General features: G+C 43.1%; 1 protein-coding gene across 2 annotated transcripts in view; it reads right to left on the reverse strand.

Moving 5' to 3' along the window:
* The window catches only part of RHOQ (ras homolog family member Q), a 22382-nt gene extending 5003 nt beyond the window's left edge, over positions 1 to 17379 (reverse strand). The window contains exons 1-4 of one of the 2 annotated variants that reach the window (XM_071577180.1): positions 16964 to 17379; positions 16768 to 16826; positions 1494 to 1591; positions 649 to 744 (exon numbers count right to left, since the gene is read on the reverse strand). In XM_071577180.1, the coding sequence (XP_071433281.1) occupies positions 649 to 744; positions 1494 to 1591; positions 16768 to 16826; positions 16964 to 17124 (414 nt within the window). In that variant the 5' untranslated portion in view covers positions 17125 to 17379. Of the gene's footprint in view, positions 1 to 648; positions 745 to 1493; positions 1659 to 16767; positions 16827 to 16963 lie in introns of both variants that reach the window. The other variant, XM_071577171.1, reaches the window with a different exon arrangement.
* Between the last annotated feature and the right edge of the window lie 2429 nt (positions 17380 to 19808).

The following is a 19808-nucleotide window of genomic DNA, read 5'->3' on the forward strand; positions in this document are numbered from 1 at the left end:
TCCCGCCCTCCCCCCTGCTCCCATGGTGACATTACAGTGTTGGGCTGCAATCTAGTAAAACCTGCATAACTTATGTGCATCCCTCTGTAGGAGAAAACAAGATCTGTCTTTTGGCCAAAGGTCTGGAGGGTATTTAAGTGGGCTGGTTTATAAAGGAAACAAATAAGCTCTTTAGATTGGCAGTGGAGTCCTAAGATATGTTTGATAATTAAACAGCAAGAAAGAATTGCAAAACTGATTTATGTTTCAAAAATAAGACTCTGTAAGTGTCCTGATAAGGATTATCCACACAGTAGTTAAAATGCTAGTACAACACTCTCAAATAATTTTTAAAAGATGCTTCCAACATTTTGCTTGAGCAGGAAGGACCCTTCTGACCTCAACCAGTCTGTGATTTTAATTGTATTATATTATATGGGTTTTCCAAGTGTCTATGCAGAAAATTAGAACCACTACAACAGGGAAATGCAATTACACAGGTCTGGTTGTTACCTCTATTCAGCAACGTGAGTAAATATTGTTAATTGGTAGCCAGTCACAAGGTTTCAAACATGGACTGGTGAAAAATGGGCAAACTGGTAAAAAGAGTCAAGTGGAAGTAGGGGTTTTTTGTTGTTACTTGGTTTCATTTAGGAGTATCCAGATTACCTCTTTTGCTAACTTCTGTCCTTGCTCCACAGATATGGGCTTCTCTTTCATATCATTCAGTCTTGCCAGAGTTTTTGGGTCATCACGAAGATCAATCTGGCAAGAAAGATTGTTGCCATGTTGGAATACTTTCTTTAAACAAGTCAGCAGGCAATGTGATACCCTCTTTATAGAAGAGAATTATTTAAAGGAGTATTATGTCTATAAAAAGGGAGTTATGTCATGATTAAGATCATGGACCCTTCCTGATCCAAAAGCCCTAAATTTAAGCTGTGAACTACTGCCTTTAATCCAGGAGGAACAAACACTTATGCCGTAATTCAGCTCTTTAATTAGATGTGATTATCTCGGAATACCAAACTGTATATCCAGCAGTGGCAGAAAGATTAACCCAAACATGATACCAACATGTGGGTGACTTTGTAAATGAAGCCCAGTCCAATGCTCACAAGAAGCAAGAGGAAATTGTCTCACTTCTCCCCTTGCTCTTTTGCTTCAGCAAATATTGCATGTGACAAACAGCTGTAGACCCAAGTAATTCCATGGGCATGAGCAGACAATGTTATTCTGTAAGTCCCATGATTTTTTAGAAAGTCAGATGGAAACATGCAGCCAATCTTGGCACCTTGTTTACTATGGGTATAACAAGGGGTTTTTTTAACAAAATGGAGGTAGCTTATTAGAGAACTACACAGATCTTGGTTCCTCTGCCACCTGTAAAGATTGTTCCTCCAAAGGCAGAAGGAGGTGCTGCTGAACTGTTGGGCCTGAACTTCCAGCCCGAAGAAAAGGCATCATATGATGATCCTAATAGTTTAAATAAAGTAGAATAGAACCAGATATACCTGTGTTCCTACTAGTAAAAAGGGAACATTAGGTGCATATTCCTTCAACTCCGGTACCCACTCTTCCTTCACATTTTGAAATGAAGCAGGGTTTACCACTGAGAAGCAGATAAGGAAGACATCGGTCATAGGGTAAGATAAAGGTCTCAGGCGATCATAGTCTTCCTAAGGAAGAAAAATTCTGTTATCTGCAATATTAAATTCTTGCCTGTAGTTTGTTAATTTTAAAAGTTATATTCAGAAACTGTATTCATATTTTATCAATGTTGTTGAGGCAAACTTTCTGAATTATTACAATTATTCCAGGTTAGTTAGTGTGGCTGTTAGAGCAATATCTGCATACAAGGGTAACTGTATGTCAATATAAATATTTTGAAAAGTGTATTAATACTGATGGAAATTTACTTCTGTATGAGAATATACAGAATACTACCCTTTAAAAAGTTTTCACTTAAAAAGAAGGCTTATGGTTCAAACATACTTTCAGATCAAAGGTTAATATTTGTAAAGAAATAAGCAGATATGACTGCTGTAGAGCCATCCAGGCTAGGTTATACAAACTAGGCTAGATTAAAGCTATTTAATGCACTTAAATGTTCTATTTTGGATCATATGTAGAGGTGATATTTAAAGCCCTCCTTAGAATTTTCTTTTTTAGAAAATTTACAGTCCTGTTACTAGAGATCAGAGCAGTAGGATCAGAAGGGACCTCTTCTGTCTAGACTGGACTTTCTATAAGCAAGCCCAGCAAAGGGTCAGAAGGAGCAAAAACTCAGGATAGAGACTATTAAGGGAGTATTAATGCCTTTTGTTTGGGGAGGGGTTAGTGTGAAACGATTATTATTTGGGTCATTTAGAGCCACAGCATTTAAAGCCACCAGTCATACTGCCAGGGCATACAATACTGTGGCAAGACAAGCACCAAGGAGCATCGCCCCTACTGTAAATCAGAATTCTCTGTAGCAAGAGAGAAAGTGGATTTTTGCCATATATTTTACCTAATACTGGGAGGGAACATGCCACATCTTCTCTCTGCAAGGCTTTCTTTGGTTTTTGGCAATAAACCAATGCCTTGCCATTCCTACCTTAGGTTTTGGGGTTTCTTTTAGCACAGATAACTAAGATTCAGCCCAGGCATTGCAGAGACATTGACAAATGCTGGATTTATGCCTTTTCTTCCACAGTAAACACCAGTTTATGATGGCTGCTGCAGAATCCTCCCTCTTTTCTATGTAAGCTCCCCATCTTAATTAAGTCTCACAAATATTGGAGCGATTTATTCATTAAATGGAGAGACAGACATGTAATTCAACTCCACGTTTGAAACAAGCCAGAAAATTAAATTTTTGTTTCCTTGGCAACAGTCACATTACAAGATTATTAACCTGTAGTCACACCCTCAAAAAAAGTCCTTCACTGATTTGTTAGGTTTTAAACATGGTCACAAGAACTCCAGAAAACACGTAACAACTTCCTCAGAACAGTTTCTGCCAGGCCCATCTTTCCATTTGGAAGTCAACAGCTATGAGAAGAGGGCTGTTGTTCTCACCAGGAACTGGAGAAATGAGAAGCACAGGCAGAGGTGCTGCACTAGCAAGGAGGTGACCATTAACCAGTACTTCTCAGTGCCAATTTTACAGTGTTCTGAATTGTGATCAGTATTCTCATATGCCATTTTGAGTATAGGCTCTATCAACAGTTTTGTATATAAATAACCTAGAGCATGCTTAGTTATTAACCCAGGTTCCCAATGTCACAACCACAGTAACTGCCACCATTGTCAAACTACAACATTGAACAGGCCTTTTCCCTGCTAGTGTCAGGCTCCTGCCCTGATTCAGAAGGAAAAAACAGTAACCCTGTCTTTTCCACGTCTGTGGATGTTCCTCATAGAAAGCAGAAATTACTTCAAGAACACCACAGCAAGTTGAAACTCTTCAATTCTTTTTTAAGCATGTATTTTACATTTTACTACTGAATATAGTTAGATCCTGCTCATAGATCCTGCCACTCTGTTTTCTGGGGTGGAGACCAAAATCCTAAAAGAAGCTTCCCAACTGCAAATTACGTTGGTCCCTGGAGTACAAAATCTGCATGCAAGAGAACACACAGAAGGATCTGTCAGTTGGTCTCAAATTCAGCTCTACTAAATCATAGGTGGGGTGTATTACTGAATAGGTTTTGGTAAAAGAAAAAAATCTAGTTTAAACTTGTCATTTGTTCCTACCACCAAAGAGCTGCCATCTCTACACAACATTTTCTAAAAATCTCACATCTGGAGTTCAATAACTAGACTAGTATCTGCACTAAATGCTGGAATGGAGAAGGCATTTCACTGTCATCAGAAATTACTGTTAGTCCATTAACCTTAAAATAGCTCTTTAGTTAATCCATTTCAAATTACAGATGGACCCTTTATTCATAGCAAATATTAATCATTTTTTTAAAGCTGATCTTGGATCTGAACTCTATTCCTGCCCCTGCATCTGTTCATGTGCCTTTTGATTTATACCCTGTCCCATCTGCACTGGGCAAGCTGTGGATCCCTCCAATGTAATTAAAAGTTAAACTAAAAGCAAATACAATGTGATTGAATACACCTTGTACCACAGCCAAAGATATAAGTTGTATTTGATACAGTGACTTCACTGCATTTATGCTTTCTTAAATAATCAGTGATTTTGGCTATACCCACCAGTGCAGCTGCTTGAAACATGTCAGTGCTGTCAGGCTCTCCTTTAAACCTTGCCTGTGCTCGGATCATTAGGTTCATATTAATAACGGCAGGTAGTTCTAACAAAACCTCCCCCCACATGGTTAGACCTGGATTGTCCTGAGAGTGACCCTCCTTAAATGTTATCAGCATCTAGAGGACCATCTGTACCTAAAGAATCCTTCTGCCTCTCACCAGCCCCTCAGAAATAGCAATCAAACCTGTAAACTTGCTCTGATACATTGGGCCTATGTAACTGCTGCATTGGGTAGAAGAATCTGAAATATCCAATTCATTTAGACTTAATATTAGAGAAGCCTGGGAAAATCATATTACTTCAACTATAATTTATTTCCTGAATCTAGCATAAGGGAAATAAATGTGGCTTATTCTAAAATTACATGCAATGGCAAAATTAATTATACTAGCCAGTCAACATAAATTCCAATTTGAGTGCACGTACACACCACACTGTATGGCAGTTAGACTAATTAGACAACCTAATTGAGGGAGACACTGCATATATATTTAGGCATTAAAAATATTTAAAGAATTTAACTGGAATATTTTAAGAATGGGAATAAGGTGGGCAAGAAAGTCGCTATGGGTCAAAATATTCAATGTAAGTCTCAAAAACTTCAGGCTATAATAGCAAAATGGTTCATTCTCCAGCATACTCTGAACTTTAACCAAAAATTATTTGCTGTTTGCTGAAGCAGGTGAATACAGATATAAAAATGTGCTGAAAATACGAGAGCTGTAATTAAATGGAATTGGACACAAGTATGTAGAGTAAATTAATATTACGTGGGACTGTGATCCCTATAAAAGACATGGCACTGCAGCAGGACTGTTCATCATTGTACTTGGTATCCCTGTGGAAATCCAGGACAGCTGCCAGTACACAGCAGACACGAAAAAGGAGATGACATGGAGGAACTAATGACTTGACTTGGCTTTTTGTTTTGTTTTTAAGAATACAGAATGGAAATTCGTACAATGGAAATTGATACTTTTAAATTATCATGTCACCCTACTTTTGATACGCTGCAGGTATGTCTAGCCCCAGTTTTGATATTCTGCAGGTATGTCTAGCATTGCCTTTATCTTAGCTGTTTAAAATCTGTCCTTTAGGTCTCTTTTTCCCGTGTTACAGTACCTAATAATCTGCCTCAGATTTTCTGCTTCCTTGTACTTGAATACCAAATCACTGATTTTTATTGTATTTTGGATGCTGAAGTGGATTTGCTCTAACATGTCCAAAATCCATCTATTTCCAACATTCACCTGTTCAAAAACAGGTCTTGAGAAACTTTCTGTATGCTGAAAGATGAATGGTATTTCAATTCTCCAGCATTGTATTCTTCATTTCAAGGTTTTGCTCAGACTAAAAGCAGAATGCAGTGCCCTATTTCAAGTCATACATTTGATTTTGAACTAATACTTTTTCCCAATTCCATGGATACCAGCTGAGAGACACACCTAAAACTATACAAACTGTATTTCTAACTCTGCCCCTGACACAGTATGTAGTCCTGAGCAAATCATTCTCCCCTATTTGCATCTTCCCATCTGTAGGGGTTTGCTAGCTTAGTAATGCATTAGTCTTTGCAAAGCACTCCAAAAGCCTTTGAACTACACAGCTTACATGCAGTGGAATATATTTTAAAAATAAACTAAAACAAAGTGGAGTATAATAATTTCTGAACAACCTTCTTGACCCACAAAAAGCATTATTTCCACAAAAAGCAGTATTTCCTTATATTTATGAGAAAACTGAAGTGAGAGGTGCAGGCATGCAGTAATTCTGTTGTACTAGAGGCTCTGTAGTTCCACTGTTTCATGGTATCCCCCTCCTCGTGGCCCGAGTTAAAGTGATGGGGACTGAGACAGAGGTCATTACCCCTCTTTCAGTAATGTGAGACCACAGGTGTTCTCATCTGAAATGGTATTAAGGGCTCTTTATCCAATTTGGAAAGATGAAAGGCAATTAGACCTTTGCAGTCCATACCTTCCCACACCCTGACCAAGACCTTTGAGGAAATTCACACCTCTCAGATCTGCCATCACAGGTGGTGAAGATGATGTTAAGTTAGATCTCTCTGTTTGATTTTTATTTCTCGCAAATATGGGGGGTAGTGTCTTTAAGCAAATAGGAGAAACCAAATTCTGATATGTCATTAACACTGAGGCAGGGGCCCAAGATGTGTCATGTTTTAATCCACACTCAGTGTTTTGTACTCTGATGGAACCAAAGTAGTGAATCACTGTATGTCTTTTTTGCAGCTAAGAAACGAAATTTTAACAATGCACCTCCAGTTATACTGACATAAACAAAAGGATAAACCTATTTCTTTTCTATTCCAAGGGGGATAAAATGGATGGGAGGGAACAAAATAAAGCTTGCACCACTGGAAGGAAAACTGGAGCTCAAAAACTCTGGGTTTGTGATCTCTGTGTTAACAACCATCTGTTGCTTTCACAGCTTACAACAGCAATCATAAGAGGAGGTTCTCACTCCCAACCATCTGTTTTTAGAGGGGAAGCCAAAAATAGGCATCAGGCAGAGTCTAGAGGAATCCAACCTTCAAGCAGCAAAGGGTAATCACTACTGCTGCTCAGAAAGGCTCAGTGAGGCAGAGTCTTGCTGAGCAAAATCTCAGCTAGAAGTCCAAGTTTTAACCCATTTCATAGTTGGGCTTTGTAACAACATTCAGAAGTCCTCTCCCAATATGAATTACCATAGTTTAATATTTGAAGTGCATTTCAAAGCTGTCCATTTTTCAGTTTTTCTCCCTTAATAAGTTTCTGTTCCAAAAGGCCACTGTAATATTTTGGAAAACTTAAGAAATTAACCCTAATGACTGTGGTACATAACATGGACCCTAGGGACTTTGTAACAGTTCAGTTACCCCTGGACACATCTTGCCATCTCCCCTAAATTGTTTGGAATTAAAGGCTGATCTGCAGCTTTGCCATAAGCACCAGGCAAAGCCTCTAAAAGCAACTGCCTACTCCAAAAGCACACCAGGAAAGAGACTTCACCCTGCTGAATCACCCTGTGGTTTCTGATTCTAGGAGATGCTTGGTGGGGGAGGAGAGAGAGGGAAGTGGCCTGTACTGCCCCATGCCAAGCACAAATTGCTTCCCTGGCTAAAAAACACTCTCCGTTTTTTTTTCAGTCTGGGCTGTGTAACTGTAACCCTTTGCAAGGAAGGAGGGTGGAGAGTCCCCCAGGATGTTGGTTTCCTGGCACTGCCACTCACAAGGCACTACTAATGCAGGACCATTTGGCAGAAAGCTGCAATTTGGACTGACACAGCATTGCCATAAAATGTCGGCTTGTCCAATCCTGCAGCCCAAGCTCTGTTACGCTGATCACTGCATTTCATTTTGTAGTTGCCTACATCTGTAGCCACTGGCTTCTGACCATGCAAAATGAGATGCAGTGATTATTTCCTGGCTGCAGGGAAAAAGTGCACTACAGACTCTCTGTCTCCTCACAGGCTTCTGAGCATATAGCAGAATTGTCCTGTTGTGACTTGTTCACACAGGTTTCCCAGGGAGTGCTAAAAGCTGCGGATTTGGGCCCAGCATCTATTTTTAAATTATAGAAAAGGCTGCAAGAATGCAGGGTAAGTGCTCTTCCATTGTATTCTAAAAATGAAGTAAGCTGATCTAAATCCATTTCTGAATTCCTGTGAGGAGGACTGTTCAAAGGACATATGAATTATACATTGAAAAAGCCCAGGAATTGTGAATTACAATTTTTTTTTCCCCACAAAACTTCCTTCTGGCATATTTGAGAACTGTGCAACTGCTTACATGTCTGAACAACTTTTCTGTATAGAGAGAAATAAGTAGCTGGAAGATGGTGCCCAGTAAGATGGATTTTAGAGCATTACAGACAAGTAGGGCAGAATATTTCTTTAATTATACACAAAATTTGCCTTTAAGTGATCAGATTGATCCTAGTCTTAATGTATAATTCAATACTGTCCAAATCCTACATCTTGCCATGTGGTAATGCTAAACCATTTTCCTAGACAGTCTCAACAGCACACTCCCTCCCTCCTCTCCATCACCACAGGAACTTCAACTTGCTGACTTCTTCATAGTTTTCTAGAAGTGGAAGTCCCTGCATTTTCTTCATAAGGCAAATTATTTTAGTATCTGTAACAAAAGAACATGGATTCAGCTGACTGCGAGCAGTATCAGCCAGCACAGCTTCACTTACACACCTTTACTTCAACCAGTTGCTTACCCACCATGGAGCTAAGAAGTGGCAGAGTAACTGCCATGGACAAACCCCTTCACTCCCTGTCCACGAGAAATCTCGAGGCTGTGATGTGTTCCTCTGCCAGTTCCTTTCTCACTGTCAGTGAGTTTATGAACAGTACTCCATCCATAGAGGATTTCCATTTTCCCCAGGAAAGGAATTCACCCCAGTTGTGGTGACTGCAGCCTTGTACAATCAGGATTCTCCTTTCTTTCAAATACAGGCAAAGGAAAAAAATAAAATTCACCCTGACACAGGAGAGCTGAACCTGCAGAACCTGCTCTTTGGGAAAATGGGTTCTTTCACTTTATTTTCAAAGAATATGACCTGTTCTCACAGTTGGTTTAATATGGTTATCCATATCATATCAGACATGTCTTTTAACTTACTACCTATATAAAGCCTGATCAGACAAGAAAGATTGATCAGTTAGGTGTCCTATTCCCTTTCACTTTTTACAAATAAACCCCCAAATCACATTCTTCAGTCCAGAGTTGAACCACAGCTTTGTAAGATAAAAAACTCCAGCTTCACACTGACTCCTCAAGATTAATTCCCCATCGCACAATTTCTCAGCAGAGCACCAGTGCCAGAGTACCAGTGCCATCATGTGCATATTGAATAAACACACTATGGTGAAAGAGTTTCTGGAATTACAGAAGTTGCTAAGAGTCTTCTGCACCTCATTTTACATCAAGTCCCAGTTTGTCAGGGCTTAAGGCTTCCATTGAAGAACGTGGTAAAACACTTGATGACTTCACTGCAGAAGATGTTAAGGCAGTTGAAAAACTGCCTAGTTTTTCCATGTCAAGTGAGGAATTTGTAAGCCATGTCATTGCCTGTGGCTGGACTATCTCTTGGTCACAACTAAAGATGCATCCCAGGTCACACCTGACATCCATTCCTTATTTGACTCCGACATTGAATCCCAACTGGAAATCAGACCAAGATGGAACCAACATTAAGTCCTACTGATGGTCTTTAAGCATTCATGGCTATGTCTAATTTAGAGCACGAGCTGCCTGAGGCACTCTCAGTCTGTGTTTTATTCATCTGAAGCAATACACTCACCTAGGATGCTGACAGATGTTCCTTTCCTCTGGAGAATAATGCTGCCACCTGCATTTTTATGTGCACACCAGCGAGTGCCAGCCATGGCAAAGAATTACTGCACACGTGCCATGGCACGGATGCAGCAGAGTGCAGGACTGAAACACACTGGGGACAGTAGCTGCTAACATGTCAAATGACACAACCACTAGAACTGCTGAAAGTGTCATGTAACATTCAGCCACCTTAACGCAACTAATCTGGTCACCAATCCAAACCAACAGACTGCTTATAAAACTACAGAACAGAGCAGTAAAAAGATACAGTTCCCTCTTCTCTACCCTCATTTTGCAATTTTTTCTCATTAAAGAAGAGCAGTTTTGTTACAAATTGATCTGCTGATTTGGAGGTTTAAAAAAAAGTCCTGAAAAGCTGGGTTGGGTAAGGCCTTGAGCAACCTGGTCTAGTGGGAGGTGTTCCTGCAGAGGTTGGGACTAGATGATCTTTAACGTCCATTCCAACCCATTAGCATTCTGTGATTCTATGATTCTGTCCCAAAGCATCCATTTTAGTGATGTCTGTGGGATTTGGCATCAGTGTGTTTTTGTTATTTCTTAAAGCCCTGTTTCCTGGTGTCTTGTGAAGAAAAATCACATCCTTTTCACCTTTAAATGAACGATAAATTCCTAGTATCCCACAGATACAGAGGAAACTGGGATACATGAAATCCAAAGGCTTAAAGAAAACCCATATGCAGCAAAGGGCAAAAACCATTCTGATTTCCTTGACTTTTTTAGGTAGCAGTGTCTGCAGATAGGAATAGCTGACTCATCACTTTGAATGCCTGGGACTGACAAAACCTTGGTATTGCTGAAGTGAGTTTTATGTCTGCTTTGTCCATGTGTTCTCAATAAAGGAACTGGAACAAAGCTTATTGAAATCAGCAATCAGGGTGCCTGCTAACACAGAGCTTTGGATCAAACCTAACACACTATAAGCCCTTTTACATTGCAGGTCAGTGTGATGGAGGCAGTACTCTAGTCAAAATATAAATTTAAGATGTACTTTGGAAACTGAATCATGAGTTAAGAAATCACTGAAAACTATGCGGGTTTTTTTATACTTCTCTTACTTACCAAAATATTAAGAGCTCTTTGCAAAGGAAACAAATTTCAGTTGAGAAGTCTGACTATGGACTGACAAAAATCCCAAGGTCTCATGCATTCTCTATCAGAAAAACTCCCATCAGCTTATGCCACCTTGCCCAGTTGTCCCATTCCATCACTCCTGCCTCCTGCAGTACAGCTGCAGATTATATGATACCCAACCGAGTGCAGGTGCACACATGCACACACCATCTTAAAATGAAGTCAGGAAGTAAGAGAATACACAATAACATTGTGCTGGAAGAGCAGTAACAGTTGCTTGGGTTCAGTGTTGGCTTTTCATCTGGTGATGTTTGGATAGGATTGAAACCTGCCACTACCTCAAAGAAATTATAAATTAGTAAAATTCAGCCAGAACTCTGCCACAAACTAAAGGCTATCAACTGACTCAACCCAGGAAAAAGGGCTTTTTACTTGGCCACATGAGAAATGTTTAGCAAGAGTCTGTCTAAGTCAGTAGTCTTCACAAAAATGTGCTTTTAACATAGGTAAAATTGAAGTTTCAGAGAACCTCTCAAACTTGGTTTGCTTTGGGTTCTTTATTTTGGTCTGCCATTAATTTGCTGTCAATGTGGAAAAGACATTCTGGATCTCCATTTTCAAAGGCATCCCTTACATTTGGTTTTAACATAATTAGGTGTTGCTATTCAGAAAAGCTGTGGGGCTTTTGGCACTCTGAAAATGAAACATAACTCTCTTGAGTTTCCAACATCTGTCTAGTGGATGGTTCTGGGAACTCAGAGCAGCATCTCCCATCCTGAGACTCCCCATCTGGCGATAGCAGTACTTACCTATCCTTCTAGGAAAGCTGTGATGCTTTCAAAGCGTGAGTCACAGCTCACAAGGAGGCGTTTGAATGCAAGCTTCACACTGGGATTATTATTGTTGCAAGGCCATTTTAAAAGCAAATCTGAAGGTACAAGTCCACTTCCTTTTAAAGGGAAAGTCTGTCTTTGCTTAAACCATTGTCTAGAGAACTCTCAACAGAGAGATTGCAAGCTCAGGCACTTCACCTCCTCTTACACTGAAAACCTTAAATTCCAAAGAGAGCATCTAGGCATGTTTTTATTTTATCTGCATACATCCAGTTGTTAAAGCTACGTGGCTGGCAACATCCTGAGGCACAGAGCAGCTTCAGCGGAGGCTGAGCTATTCATAGGCCAGCACGCCAGCCGGGAGTGAGCTCATGAGCTCACAGCTTCCCAGCGCCAGCTGCTAGCTCGGCTGGGACATGGAAAGGGAGAGAGCGAGAGAAAATGCATGTGGGAAGAGGGAGGCACAGGAGGGGACAGAAAGGGGACAGGATCTTAATTGCTAATATTTCATGTCAGGATCTGCCAAAATCATGTTAAAGGTCTTGGTGTTTACAGCTCTGCAGTAGAGGACAGCAGAGTTTGCATTGTGTGAGACTGCTTTGCTCCAGACTGGCATTTGGTGCTACAACTGCCTGGTAGGGGCAACTCTGAAGGAGCAGTGTGCTCTGAGGGGTGACATTCCTACTTCACAACAGACCGGACAAAATGATCACCAGCTGTCTCTCCTCTCAGTACCGATACTGGAGTTGTACCTGCTAGACCAGGGCTACCTACCAAAGCCAAGACAAACAGCCAGCAAGGAGTACTACTATTTATTTATAGCAACTGCTGCAAGTTTGGTGACTATCAGTTTTAATAGCCACATTCACAGTTATAACCATTTGTTTTTATTCATCACCTTAACAGAGATCTTTCAAATATGTGAGTTAGCTTTACACACTTCAGCAGCCTGACCAACTTTAACATAAAATTGCTTTCAACATCAGGGGTTTTGTTACAACAATAAAATCAGTGTATCTGAATTAAGGTGGCTGTGACTGCAACCCAGAGTGACCATTGGTATCTGAGCTGAGAAGTACCACGAAGTGGATTGTTCTGCTCTTGTGCTTAGAGTGTTTTGTGGTACTGGTGTGGTGATAGTTGAGAAGGCACCGAGAGCTTCATTGTATCAGACCATATATTAGGGCTTTTAAGGAAGAGATTAAAAAGTGAAAAGACAGGAACCCAGTTTCCTCAGCTGTGTCCAGTGAGGCCACACTAGTATCACAACAGTAAGTGATGCTGAGCAATATAAATGTTATTATGAGGCACTGCACCATACCCCTCTCTGCACTGCCGAGATGCTGGCTTGGTGCCAAACCTGCACCAAACAGCCAAGCTATGCCTCAGCATCCCTCTTCCCAGAGCAAGAGGAGCAGCACAGGCTCTGCTACTGCAGCCCCTCCATCCTTCTTCTAGGTCCCAACCATCCTTCGCAGCAAAGACACAGCAGCAGAGCAAGACTTCCACCTGTATGTAGTCAGCACATACTGGATGAAAGGGGCACTATGAATGAAAAACCCACAGCAAAAGGAATTGGCAGGAGGATAGACTCCAATGCAATTTTAAACAACAGCCTTCAATATAGAGTGAAATCCCCAGAAGGCAACTCCTGTGTGTCCTCCCACCTATCCCAGTGGTGGGTCATGGCAAGGAGACACACTGCACACTTCTTTGTTAGTGCTTACAGACATTTCTCCAAAAGTGTTAATATCATGAGAGTTGGCAGTATCGCTTCTGGTATTATGGAACATCAAAATGGTAATCAGTTGTCACCAGTTCAAAAACACTCCAACATGGTGATCTTAACTGATGAAGCCACGGTTCTCTTCCCAAACTGATTTGGCCACATGCCCTGTTCAGCGAAGAACTGTACTGACACACAGTCTCCTGGAGCAAAACAGACAACTACAAAGCCAAAGGCATACAAGCATCCATACTACAAGCATCTCACATTTAAACTTCATTCAGTGCATTGATGCAGGTCTTCAGTGCAGGTTGGTTCCACAGATCTCATCCTGTGGAAACCAAGACCCACTTTAAGCCCACTTAGTGCAAGCAGCAAGGCTAAAAGGAGCTGCTGACTCCACCTCTAGGAGGAATTGCTGGAGGAATGGCACCAAATTCCCACCCACCTCCCTGTCATGGGAGGCTGCCTCCACAGCTGCAAACCCAAATGGGCTCCGAGAGCCTCCACTGCCCAGCAGCTGTACTGGCTATTTTCTGCTGAACCACAGCCTCCGTATTTTCAGCCAGAGAAAAGCCATCTTGAGGTCACACACCCCCAAAGGCCTGTGTATAAACTGAACTTTGTGAACCACTAGTGGCATTTTCCCCTGCTATGTATAGCTAGGAAAAAGTAGGATTTTAATAGATTTATTCTCAACCTACTTTAAACTCACAAAGATATGAGGCCTCATGTCATCATTATAGTTACTACATGTGATCCTGTCTATGTTATGAAGAAGCAAGCAGAAATGAGAACTGGATGAACTCAAAAGCTTGCAACTCCTCTGCCAAAACAAAGTCTGTCACAAGTTGCTAAATACATAACCACGCAAGTAAAGAGACCCACACACTGGTAAGTCAGTATTTCAGGGCGAGGAGCCTGCTGTGCACCAGCTATGAATCACAAAGTCCTTTGGTCTGCTATGGACTTCCTGCATGGATTTGGCGTAGGTCACTGTCTAAGCCTTCATTTACCTCCTCACTCCTCTTCCCCCTGAATTGAGATCTGTAGGTGGTATCTATACTCTGTCCAGAGCTGGGAGTGCAAACATACTGAAGACTGTGAACTGCTTCAATACCACAGTGATCACACGCTGCCAAGTTTTGAGAAAACGATACCATCAGGCCAATATTTTACAATATAACAATTTGGGGGTGACAGAAATGAAAGCACTGATGTATGCTGGCACAGAAATCCCAACTCTGGGCAGCAAAGAATCTGATCCACACAGAAGTCTGTGCAAGCAGCAGGCAGGAAGCAGATGCAGCATGTTGTTTCCTCAACACAGAGAAGGCATCATCAACTCATGTCTTTTCTGATCTTTACTATATATATTTAAGCTTTAAAGAAAGCTTTCTGCTATTGCATAGCTTTGGTAAGACAGGCTTGTCAGCCCACTCTCTGATAAAGCAGCTTTCAGCTGAGTGAAGTTGCTGGACTGGCAGCCTCAGATGTCCACCAGTTCCCCACACATGCTGAAGTGGAATGGGCATAGTGGTAAAGATTTTATTAGCAGCACAGCTCTGACTAAATAGAGAATTTTACCAGGACCAGATAAATCTGTGAAGTAGCCTCATTAAAACACCCTGTGTGAGCTGATGCTCCTCAGAATCAGGACAGCAAGAACTGTTCCTAAGTAGCTCAAAAACTGCTCTGTATTTCAAACTGAAAATTTCAGCTTTTCAGAAACAGGCAGAAAAAGGTTACCTCAACTGTTTATACCTCTGGATATACAACTTCACACTGAAAAGTTTTAGTATAACAGGAACACCTTCATTTGCTGTTAGTTGTAAACTGGACAGTTTACCCCACTAACTTTTGAAGAGGCCAAGGGTCACCTGGGTTTTTACTCGGCACATTCAGGCAAAGTGGCATACTAGAAAACCACCTTAGTTAGGGTTACACAGAGCTGACAATACATACTCCCATTACTAGCAAGAAGACTAGCCCAAGTAGTTTGAGATGGCATCCCCAAATAAACTACGTGCATGCTGTGCTAGAATTGCTTTCACACTTTTCAATGCTCATAAAAAAAAAAGAAAATTAGTTGCATATTAACCAAATGCTTTCTTTGACTGAGCACTAGATCCTCATTTTGTAACCTATTTAAGCAACATTTTACAAGATGTGTTTTGAACCAATTACTATTGAAAAACAGGACTATGACAGTAATAAGAAATGCACTTAGCTGGCATAAATTTGACTAGTTTGTGTTTACGTCAGTGAGATGACAGCCATGAAGTCAGTCTTTGTGGGAAGAGTCTCACCCTTTAGAGTATCAGCTTTCTGGAAATGGGGCTGTTTCCTACAATTCTTGTGGAATTAATTATATTACTGATTTCAGGCCTAACTAAGATGTAAAAGACCGGTTAAATGCTGATTCCCTTACTTAAGGCTATACGCAGATCTAGAAAGATACACTATTTCAGTCAGCAGTTCTTCAGCTAAGTATAGAAATAACATGGTTAAAAAATACAGCTTCAGTCTATGCAAGTTCAGTGAGATTATCTTACTAGTTGCTCTTTACAACAAGGAAGCATGTCCGAGGTCATGTGAGACCAAGGCACATGCTCACGCTGCAAGAAGAAGTTTTAATATAAGGAATACACAGCTTTGCAGAAACCCACGCAGCATTTCCATATATGCTCCACACCTCCTGGGGTCAGGCCCTTGACAAATTGTTTCCAATAAGGCATCCCCAGAAAGCTGGAAGCACTCTAACCCCGGAGACCATGCTCGGCCCGTGGCTGGTGCCGTGCAACTTAAGCTAATGAAGAGGTGACTTGAATCATGGAGACCTTTAGAAACCACTACACCTGTGACCCTTCCAAACATTCAGCATTTTATCCATCATAAAGTTACTTAAGAGCCATGCTGACATGACAGCACCTTTCACAACCAGCTGTAATCTAAACCAAATAATTTGAATTGTCTGGGATAGCAAAAGAAACACAGGTTATCTCAAAGGCAGTGGCTGAGCATTACACGTTATTATTCTTCACCCTAGTTTGAACAACTCTTTGTAGCTATTTGAGCACTGTAAAGCACAAACAAGGCAAGCTGCGGCAGCTTGGCTCTATCCGACCCGAGGCGGCTGGGGCAGCGTGTTCCCTGTGTGCCGAACGGGGCACATTTCCCCCCCGAAGGCCGGCGGGAGGGTCGGCACCCCGGGGGCAGGGGGGCTGGCCGGGGGCGATGCCCAGTGCCGAGCGCTGCCCAGCGGTCATCCCCCGTCCCCGCGCCGGGCCATGCCGTGGCGCCTCGGCCCCGGCTCCGCGGAAAATAAAGCCCGTCTCCCCCTGCCCGCCCTCGGGAATCGGGGTTGGGTCGATGGTTTTCTTTTAAATCGGGTTTTACCAATCGCCCCCGCCGCCAACTCGCCTCCGAACCGCCCATCCCGGACCGCAGCCCTGCGAATAACTTCGGGATGGCCCCGGGCGGGGAAATGGGGCCGGGGGTCCGCGGGCAGCGCTCGGCACTCACCTGGCCGGCCGTGTCGTAGAGCCCCAGCAGGTACTGCTTGCCCCCGACGGTAACGCTGACTGCGAGGGGAGAAACACAGCGGGTGAGGGGGCAGACCCGGCCGAGCCCCCTCCCGGAGCGCCGGCAGGGCCGGGCCGGGGGATGCAGCGAGGAGGAAGGGGGCACAGGGGCGGCAGCCGGGCCCCCGCCCGCTCACCTGCGTAGTGGTCGAATACAGTGGGCACGTACTCCTCGGGGAAGGCGTCGTTGGCGTAGCTCATCAGCAGGCACGTCTTGCCCACGGCGCCGTCCCCCACCACGACGCACTTCAGCATGACCGCGGCGCTGCCATGGGCCATGGCCGGAGCCCGCCCTCATGGCCCCGCGGGCGCGCCCCGCCGCGCCGGGCCCCTCGGCATCGCCGCCGCCGCCGCCGCGCAGCGGGCGCCCCCGCCGGCCCCCGCCGGGCGCGGCCCCCCCGCCATCCGCCGCCGCGCCGGGCCCGGCCGAGCCGCCTTCCCCCGCCGCGCAGGGGCAGCGGGGCCGGGCGGAGCGGGAGGGCGCCCTGCGCGGGGCTGCGCGGCTGCGGTCGCCGCGCGGTGCCGCCGCTCGCCCCGGCCCCGCTCCCGCACACGCATGCACACAGCACCCCGCGCCTCCCCGCCCCGAGAGTTACTCGGGAGCCGCGGCACCCCCTGCCCTGCCCTGCCCTGCCCTGCCCCGCGCGGGGCTGTGCCGGCCCCCGCCATCGCCCGGCGCGCACAAAGGCAACTCCGCTCGCATCCTCCGGCGTTAACCCCTCAGTGAGCCGAGACGTACGGAAATAACGGGTTATGAAAGGATTTTGTTCTGCGCTGAGTTTATTGTCTTTGGTTCTGAAATTCTGTAGTAGGAATGGATTTAAGAACACCAACGCGTGTGGTTTAAGCAGTCTTAAGTGCACGTTTGCAAGGCTCAAGGACCAGAGGACAAGGTCCAGAAAGAGTAGGTACTGTATGAAAAATGAGTGAGATCATGCTCCCACTGGTGTCAGTGGCAAAAGTCCCACTGTTCAGTGGCACCAAGTTGTCACCCTAGCAAGCTGTATTGAACTTCACAGTTTCAAACGATGTGAAATACATTTACAGTCAGGCAGAAAAACTGCCTTTTCTAGTCTGTATTTTTTGCAGATTTATGCTATAAGTCCTATCCAGTTACAACAAAACCAGCACACAACAGTGCAAGCCATGAGGAGACCTCTGTGTTGTATAGTTTGTATTTCTATTTGATTTGACATGCTTCAGGGAGAAAATAAATGCAAATCCCACATTGTACAAAGCTTATCTGAATACTCAATAACACATTTTCAAATCAAGACAAAATAGAAAAGTTACTACTTTGCAAGTTTTTCAGCTTAGTGAATCAAGCTTTCATGCCTTCAGACCACAGAGGGGGTGAGCAGGACATCCAAGACTGCCCTGCTGCAATCTCTTCACAATTCACCCAGAGAGCATCAAACCCATGAGCAGACAGAAGCTACTCCAGGAGGTATTTCTTCAGCCCTTGGAAAATGGCAGCTATTAAAGAAAACTGGATTTACCAAAAGTCAACCAGCAGCCAGCACAGGACTCAGTGCACAGGTCTCCCAGAGAACAACTTTTCCTAATAAGCAGGTATGCCCTTCCTGAGCAGCTGTTTCAGGATGGGTTTTGGCACCAGGCCCAGGAAAACTGATTTCCAGTGATCTACCTAGAGGTTCCCAGCCACCCATGAGGGACTTGAAATCATGCAGGTACTCAGTGGCCCAGGTAACATCCGCTTCCTTTTTGCTGTACTTGCCAATGTATGCATTTAGGAGTATCCAACACTTGCATTCCTGGACAAAAGCAACCCAGGCTGCTGTCTGCACAATCGATGGGAAGTACACTTCCTCCACTCTGCTGCTTGCTTAATTGCTGGTGTTGCTTCTCAAATCCTGTAATCATCATTTTGAACTTGCACAATCTCAGCCAAATGATTCTCATCCAGTCCTCCATCTCGCTCAGACAATGGATGGCCAATTAGTCTGCACTAAATATTTAGAGAAAATGAAGAAATGGAACTGGCAAACTGAAACTTGGCCTCAGCTCTCTCCTCTCCAGGCTGGCTGGTTGCATAGCCAGAGACTCATGGAGCTGCAGGAGTGTGACCTTGTAAAATCTAACAAGGGTCCCACAGCAATATGGCTCTATGGACTCACCCTTAGGGCTGTAGGGCTGTTGGTTTCATCCACGGCACAGGTACTGTGTTTGTTATTCACCCTTTGCAGATATCATTATCCAGCCAGCACCCACAACAGTGTGATAAGGAGGGTGGGCTATGAGGAGAATATACACACTGAAAGTTAATCAAAATTGATTTATTTTCCAAAACTTTTCCTGACTTTCAGCAGCTTAGAGCCTCTGCTTGGTGTCAACTGACATGGCTCAGCTGTATTGGCACAATGGTACCTTACCAGGAATCACATCCTTCTTTCAGGTAGATTAACAATCTTTCTATGTGATATGCTTCCATTTTTCAGCACTACAAACATGAAAAGTGTTAAAATAATTACCTACCTTTGACAAATATTATTTTAAATATTTTTATTTAAGACACTGAATCTAGCCATTTTTTCCCTAACTTCTTTCATAAGGTAGTAAAATAAACTAGTATGAAATGTTAAAAGGAAACACTTATCATCTTAGTGATACTTGAAGTGTATTTTTCCCCCTCATTCTTTGCTATAAAGTTGTTAGGAAATGATAAACAGTTCATCTAATTTTTCACAAAAGAGACAGTTTCTGACTAGTTCTAGGTTATGCACTGAATGGATACTTTAGCATCACTTATGAGTTCTAAACAGTCCATTTTCTCACTTCAGGAATTAAAATTTTGCTTTTTAGGATTTCTCTAAGACTTTTATATGCATATGAAGAACACCAGTTGGGAGGAAGAAATGTAACTAGATTACCCTTAGAAATAAGGCCTGTTCCAAATAATTTAGGTCAGTAATGGAAGGAAAGTGTGTAGAGGAGAAGGTCTAATAAATGGTGGGAAGCCTA

This window comes from Pithys albifrons, chromosome 2 (assembly GCF_047495875.1).
Source record: "Pithys albifrons albifrons isolate INPA30051 chromosome 2, PitAlb_v1, whole genome shotgun sequence".
In the NCBI taxonomy this organism is placed as follows: Eukaryota; Metazoa; Chordata; class Aves; order Passeriformes; family Thamnophilidae; genus Pithys; species Pithys albifrons.